Source organism: Phoenix dactylifera, unplaced genomic scaffold, assembly GCF_009389715.1.
Source record: "Phoenix dactylifera cultivar Barhee BC4 unplaced genomic scaffold, palm_55x_up_171113_PBpolish2nd_filt_p 000007F, whole genome shotgun sequence".
Lineage (NCBI taxonomy): Eukaryota > Viridiplantae > Streptophyta > Magnoliopsida > Arecales > Arecaceae > Phoenix > Phoenix dactylifera.
Genome location: NW_024067666.1, coordinates 1,519,202 through 1,526,553, shown reverse-complemented (window position 1 = coordinate 1,526,553; position 7,352 = coordinate 1,519,202). Strand labels below are relative to the sequence as shown.

Genomic DNA, 7,352 nt, shown 5'->3' with positions numbered 1-7,352 from the left:
GAGAGAGAGAGAGAGAGGTGGGAAGGTTTTGGTGGGGTTTTGAGCCCAGAAAATGGCTTTCCTAGGGACAAGTTGGACAGAAAAGAAATAAAATATACGAGAGAGAGAGAGAGAGAGAGAGAGAGAGAGAGATTGGGTGTCTTTTTGGTTGGTCGGTCCTTGGATGTGAAAAAGCTCCAGCCCAAAAATTTTGAGGAACAAAATATACTAATAATTGGGTCCTTTTTTTTTCTTTCTGATTTTGATTCGATCTTTGTGAGTACAGTTTTTGATTAGTAACATTCCCAGTGTTTATTTGTCTTTGGAAAAAAAAATTCAGAAATGATAGAAGATAGGAGCAAGTGAGCCTGTTTCTAGTAATAAATGAGCCTAACACATCACTTCTGTACAGTATATGTAACATGGCAAGAAAGAAGAAAATTTGATGGAGAAAGTTGGCTATACAACCATTATGTTGTCAAAAACCGTAAAAGGCCAGAGAACATAATTAGAAAGAATAGCCATTGGCTACCTTGGGAAAAAAGGTGACAATGAGGCAGGTCTGGTCTGTTACAAATTTAGACACTGGTGGTCAATGAATGATCTTTGATGGACACCAAGTTGGATAACCAGGTAGTCAAATAAGCATCAAACCTAAGCCCTTTATTAGCGATTAGAGTTATGGCCTTAGTATGGAAGGAATCTCACCTATACCAAATAACTGAAGTTATTAAAGCTGTGTAGCTAGCTAAATTTCAGAATTCTTTAGCACCTCTTCATCTTCTCCTCCTTGGTCTTTCTAGTGAAGTCTTTTTGCACAGAAATATATGTTTTAAAAAGAGATCATATTATTATTTTGTACTTCATTTTTCGTTTATTGTTTGCAATCTAGAATATCTTGTCTCATTCACTCTCTCTCTCTCTCGCCCCCCCTCACGCACACACACACATACATAATAGATTCATATGATGGTTGTAGGTGGGCATGCATGGATTGAGTTAAATTGTCATACCCCATCGCACGTATCCACCCTATGCCTATAATGAACATCTTGTTCTTCCTTGAATATGCCTGCAGTTACTAAAATGGAGCAGGCTAATACATCTAAAAGGAAAAAGTAAATGAAAGATTGGGATATAGAGGTCCGGAGAGTCGTTGGGATCGATACACGGAAGAGAGCCATTTAGTCTCTTGATATTGTTGAGGAAGATGAGATTTGTATTTTGAAAACGAACATCATATCCAATGTTTAATTAACCTTTTTCGTTAAGCTGCTTCTTAGTACGTATTCGTCAATTTGATATCATCAGATGTTGATGAGATTTTCAGTTTTCTCATCTCGCATTACGAAAATGCCCACCTTATGAAGACACCTCTTAATCAGATTTCTTTTGTTATAGTAGAAATTCTAGGGTGCATCTCACCTTCATGAGAGGCACAGCACATTCAAAACACTAGCATACTAAATGCTATTTCCTTACCTACCAAAAAAAATGTTACTCCCTTGACCATTCTACTGAGTGAAGAATGCTCATCAAATCTTTATATTCATGGTACCTGTAATGTCCGGGCCCACAACCTACTAGGCCCAATAGAAAAATAGGCCCAGTTAAGGGTTGGGCCCAAATTTTACTGTAGCCAGTATAATGATTATTATAAAAAAAAAAAAAAAAATCATACTGTAGCCAGTACGAAGGGATAAGACCGACAGGGAAGGGTGACCCCCACCCCTGCTGGCAGCCGATGCCGGCGCACCGGAGACAGGGGGGACGGCGGCCATTCCCGGAGAGGGGAGGCATGGAACGGATGGGACCTCTCAGAGGGGGGGGGTCTCGTCTTCTAAACCACTATTTAAGTCCCTGCCGGCAACCCTAAGTCGGAGGCCCCCAAGAACACTGAAAGAGAGAGAGTCGAAGCCCTGGAGCCTAAGGCGGAAGAGCCCTGAAGCTCCAAGAGGAAGGAGGGACTACGAGGGGGAGGAACGGCCCAACGGTAACCAGCAAAAATCCAGGTAAGTGGCCCTTAGGTTAAATAATAAAATTTTAGGAGTGGAGATACCCCTCTGTAGGGTATTCTCCCCTCTGTTTCACTGATGAAACAGAGGGGAGGAGACTGGCACAGAGAGAGAGAAGGAGACCGGCACGGGAGAGAAGAACAGGAGGAGGGCCGTGGGCCGGACCCACAGGCTGCGGGCCGGACCAACAGGCCGCGGGCCGGCCTGAGAACGGCCCAAGCCGAGCCCACGCCACCCGGGCCGAGCCCAGCCGGACTCGGCCTGCGGGTGACAGGCCCCGGCCGTGGCTGCCCTAGGGCTGAGGGGCAGCCAAGGGCCGCCGGGTCTGCCGTGCCGGCGACCAACGCGGCCTCAAGGCCGCCAGCCTCAGCCGAGCCCCACCTCTCCGCCGGCCGAGAGGTGGTGGCGAGACTCCCACAAAAAAAAAAAAAAAAAAAAAGAAGAAAACGGAAGAGGAAGAAGAACAAAGTAAAGAAAAAAAAAGAGGGGGCACTTACCGCGGACCACGGCCTTACCTCGCCGTGGTCGGAGCCGGAGAAGTTCTCCCGGAGGAGATCGGCCTCGATCCCACCTCCCGGCTCTTCTCCTCTCCTCCGGCATCACTTCGAAGGAGAGGGAAAGGGCCGGCCTCCCACCGTCGCCGCCCCGAAGGGGAAGCACCACTCCGGGCTGGTAGATCTGGCCGGGGAGGGTTCGGTGAGGGTCGGGAAGGTGAAGAGGCGGAAGCCTCTGGAAGGGGGGAGAAAGAACCCAATAACGGGTTCGCGGGTCGGATCCGAATCCGAACCCGCAACCCGTTAAGCCCAAAGAAAAAAAAAAAAAAGAAAAAAAAAAGAAAAAGAAAAAAAAAAAAAAGGAGGGAAAGGGTTTAGCCAAATTTGACTAAACCCGAGCCCAAGCAAATTGGGCTAAGTCTGGACAAGCCAGACTATAAATTAAACCAAAATTAAACCCAATTAAGCTGGGAATTAAGCTTAGTGGCCAATCGGAAGGCCAATTAAGACTTATGAGCCCAGCCAAGACCCCAATACAGAGGAATTAGTCTTGGGCTAAATTTCAGGTAGAAAAGAAAATAATATATTGTTATTATGACAAAAATCCAGGTGACTTAGGACTCGTCACCAGGACGCAGGAGACCTAGGAGAAAGGCGAATCACTGTAAGTAACCTGTCCTAATCCTGTTATGGATCATATTATGTTATTAATGTTTCCTAAGCATTTATTTTAAGTATATATGTTTCATGCCTGATATGTTACAATGCATAAGTAACTTGCATGATCCCAGAAGCTATGGCTATGTATGCGACATGATGATACTGATATTTTAATCATGCATGTAAGTTTATAAAGTCTTAGTTAGCCAAGAGGCACTGTAACGGGCTCAAAGATGCTACTGATCGAATGCAACTGAGCTGGCCTTGCTAGTGGCCGAGAATAACTTCGCTGGCCTTGCTAGTGGCCGAGAATGACTAGCTGGCCCCGCCAGTGGCCGAATGGACTTCGTAGTAGCATCCGAGAGAAAAAGGACCACGGCATGCTGGGGGCACGGTTTCATATGCATATTTTATGAAAAATTTTGTGATTTGCACTACTGCTTTGTTTAAATTGCATACTTATTATGCCAGGATGATTTTTAGATAAACATGCATGTCAGCTTCTCAAAACCCTGATTTACATGTTTAGTCTACTGGTTGATCCGGTAGGATTATGCAGGATTACTTACTGAGCCGTGTAGCTCACATCTGTTTATGTTTCGCTTTCTTTCAGATCCTCACCAGTGATCGCCATCAGACATGTTTTTATTTTGTTACAGAGCTTCGTATTTTTGGAGAAGCTTATATACTTCTGTACATATGAATAGCCTAGAAGTTCTGTATTTTTGGTTTTCAAACTTGAAGGTTGTACTGCAAACTTTTAATATATATATATATAAGGATAAATCCTTTTGGCTACCTGTTACCCTGTATGAGGCTGCGTGCTACTGTGGGCGATAGTCGGCAATAGCACGGCCGTGTCACGGAACCGGATCCGGGGCGTGACATCTAGTGGTATCAGAGCCTTAGGTTAAACAATAGAATAACCATAAAATGCCTAAGGAAAAGGATAGTTAAGAATGTCACCGTTATAGAAAATGTTATAATATGCTAGTTTATCATAACCTCACTTTAAATTTTTTTTTTTTTTTTTTTTTTTGACTGCTAGGTGATTATTAGGAAGATATGGATGACGACCGGAGACCACCCTCCCCGGAGCCCAGCGAGCGGTCAGTTTCCCCGGATACTCCACGGTCTGCAGCAGGTCAGGCAGGCCTAGCCGGAGTGTATCAACTTATGGCGCAAGTGCTGCAACAGCAGCAGATGATGCAGTTGGCCGCTATGCCATCAGCAGATTCCTGCTATGAGAGGTTCCGCCGACTGAACCCCCCGACCTTTGAGGGTGGGTCTGACCCTATGGCGGCTGAAACATGGATCCGGGAGATAGAAAAGATGTTCCGAGCCCTCCACTTTCCTGATGAGGTGACAGTCCGGCTGGCGACCTCTATGCTGACAGGAAACGCCGAATACTGGTGGACGGCCATGGAGACGGCTTATGCCGTTGACAGACTCACCTGGAGGGACTTTAAGAGGATGTTTTACAATCAATACTTTCCGGACTCAGTGCACCTGGCGAAGCAGAATGAGTTTTTGACACTAACCCAGACTGACCAGATGTCCGTTCTGGAGTACGCCAATAAATTTAACGAACTGGGACGATTTTGCCCCCAGTTCATGGAGGATGAGAGAAGTAAGGTGAACCGGTTTGAGCAGGGATTGAGGTACGGGATTCGGTCCCGAATATCCTCCCATTTATTCTCAAGCTACAAAGATGTACTGGACCGAGCCTTGAAGGTTGAGGCTGACCTGATACGGTCCGGGAGAGAGAGGGAGGACCTGAAGAGGACCCGGTCATCAGGAGCACTGAGTAGTGGGGCTGGAGGCAGCAAGGGGACTGTGCCCAAGAAGAGACAGAGCAGAAGCTGCCCCACCTGTGGCAAAAACCACAGCGGTACCTGCCCGAGGAAGACCGGAGCTTGTTATTCTTGCGGGCAGACAGGACACATCGCCCGCAACTGCCCTAGCCGAAAGAAGGACGAGCCCCGACATACTGCACCAGAGGACCAGAGATCGAGGGGTAACCCTCGGGTTTTCGCACTGACTCGACAGGATGCCAGTGCTAGCGATCAAGTGGTGACAGGTACACTTCTGGTCAACTCGGTTCCTGCCCTCATTCTATTTGATTCTGGTTCTACGCATTCTTTCGTGTCGGTTAGCTTTTCCAGACAATTACATAGCACATCTGAGAAATTAGTGGAACCATGGCATGTTGCTACACCCCTTCAGAAAACCGCAATTGTTGACACGAAATATAAAGATTGCATAATTCAGATAGGGGAAAAAGAATTAGAGACAAATCTTTTACAGCTTGACATGCAAGACTTTGATATTATCTTGGGCATGGACTGGATGTCACGGTATCACGCCCACATTGATTGTTACCACAAGAGGGTGGTATTTCGGATACCTGGGGAGCAAGAATTTTTCTTTCAGGGCGATATACCCCTTCAAGATGCTCCTACACTACACTTTATTTCCGCCTTGAAAGCTGGAAAGGCTGTGAGAAAAGGGTGTAAGGCCTATCTGGCCTGTGTAATGGATACCCAGAAAGAGACCAAACTGGAAGATATTCCAGTAGTCAGAGAATATCCGGATGTCTTTCCGGAGGAATTACCAGGATTACCCCCAGACCGAGAGATCGAATTCACAATCGACCTCGCACCAGAAGAGGGGCCAGTCTCCAAGGCTCCTTACCGGATGGCCCCTGCTGAGTTAAGGGAATTGAAGGTACAACTACAAGAACTCCTGGATAAAAAGTTCATCCAGCCCAGTGCGTCGCCATGGGGAGCTCCTGTCCTATTTGTGAAAAAGAAAGACGGGAGTATGCGGCTATGCATCGATTACCGGGAATTGAACAAGATAACCATAAAGAACAAATATCCCCTACCTCGGATCGATGACCTGTTTGATCAGCTGCAAGGCGCCCAAGTCTTCTCCAAGATAGATTTGAGGTCAGGCTACCATCAGCTGAAGATCAAATCTGAGGATGTGCCAAAAACTGCATTTCGAACCAGGTATGGGCATTATGAATTTCTGGTTATGCCTTTTGGACTGACCAATGCCCCGGCTGCATTTATGGACTTGATGAACAGAGTCTTTAAACAATATTTGGATCAGTTCGTGATAGTTTTTATCGATGACATTTTGATATACTCAAAGAGCCGGAAGGAACATGAAGACCATTTGAGGATAGTGCTACAAATCCTTCGAGAGAAGAGGCTGTACGCCAAGCTGAACAAATGTGAGTTCTGGCTGGACAGTGTGGCGTTCCTCGGCCATATAATCTCCAAGGAAGGAGTGTCAGTGGACCCCAAGAAGATAGAAGCGGTGGTGGATTGGCCTCGTCCCACCAACGCCAAGGAAATAAGAAGCTTTTTGGGATTAGCCGGGTATTACCGGCGATTTGTGGAAGGGTTCTCCAAAATAGCTACCCCCTTGACCCAGTTGACTAAGAAACGGGCCAAGTTTATCTGGGACGGCAAGTGTGAGAGGAGCTTCCAGGAGCTTAAACAAAGGTTAGTTTCTGCCCCAATTTTGACATTACCGTCCTTAACTGGAGAATTTACCATCTACAGTGATGCTTCCAAGAACGGGCTAGGCTGTGTGCTGATGCAAGATGGCAAGGTGGTAGCCTATGCCTCGAGACAGCTGAAACCCTATGAACAGAATTACCCGACACACGACCTAGAGTTGGCCGCAGTAGTGTTCGCCTTGAAACTTTGGAGACATTATTTGTATGGCGAACACTGTGATGTGTACACCGACCACAAGAGCCTGAAGTATATATTCACCCAGAAGGAATTGAATATGAGGCAAAGAAGGTGGTTGGAACTCTTGAAGGATTATGACCTGAGTATTAAATACCACCCAGGAAAGGCCAACGTGGTGGCGGATGCCCTAAGTAGAAAGTCAGTTATAAGCTCCGCCGCTTTACTCACCACTCAACCACAGATTCAGAAGGATCTCGATAAAATGCAGGTTGAGGTGGTTACCCAAACTACAAAAATTTTGCTGGCCGCCTTGAGTATACAACCAACCTTGATCGATAGAATAAAGGTTGCCCAGCAGTCTGATGAGCACATTTGCCAGCTCAAGGATGAAGTGGAGAAAGGGTTGCGACCCGAACTCCAAATGCACCCAGATGGCACTCTAAGGTTTGGCCACCGACTGTGTGTACCGGCAAATGTTGACCTAAAAAGGGAAA

At 46.4% G+C, this 7,352-nt stretch overlaps 1 protein-coding gene across 1 annotated transcript; it reads left to right on the top strand.

The window, feature by feature from the left end:
• The first annotated feature begins 4,213 nt into the window (after window positions 1-4,213).
• On the top strand, window positions 4,214-5,423 carry LOC120104541. Its single transcript, XM_039115844.1, has 2 exons — window positions 4,214-4,809; window positions 5,420-5,423. The coding sequence occupies exons 1-2, from the start codon at window positions 4,214-4,216 to the stop codon at window positions 5,421-5,423; spliced, it is 600 nt and encodes a 199-aa protein (XP_038971772.1).
• The last annotated feature ends 1,929 nt before the right edge of the window (window positions 5,424-7,352 follow it).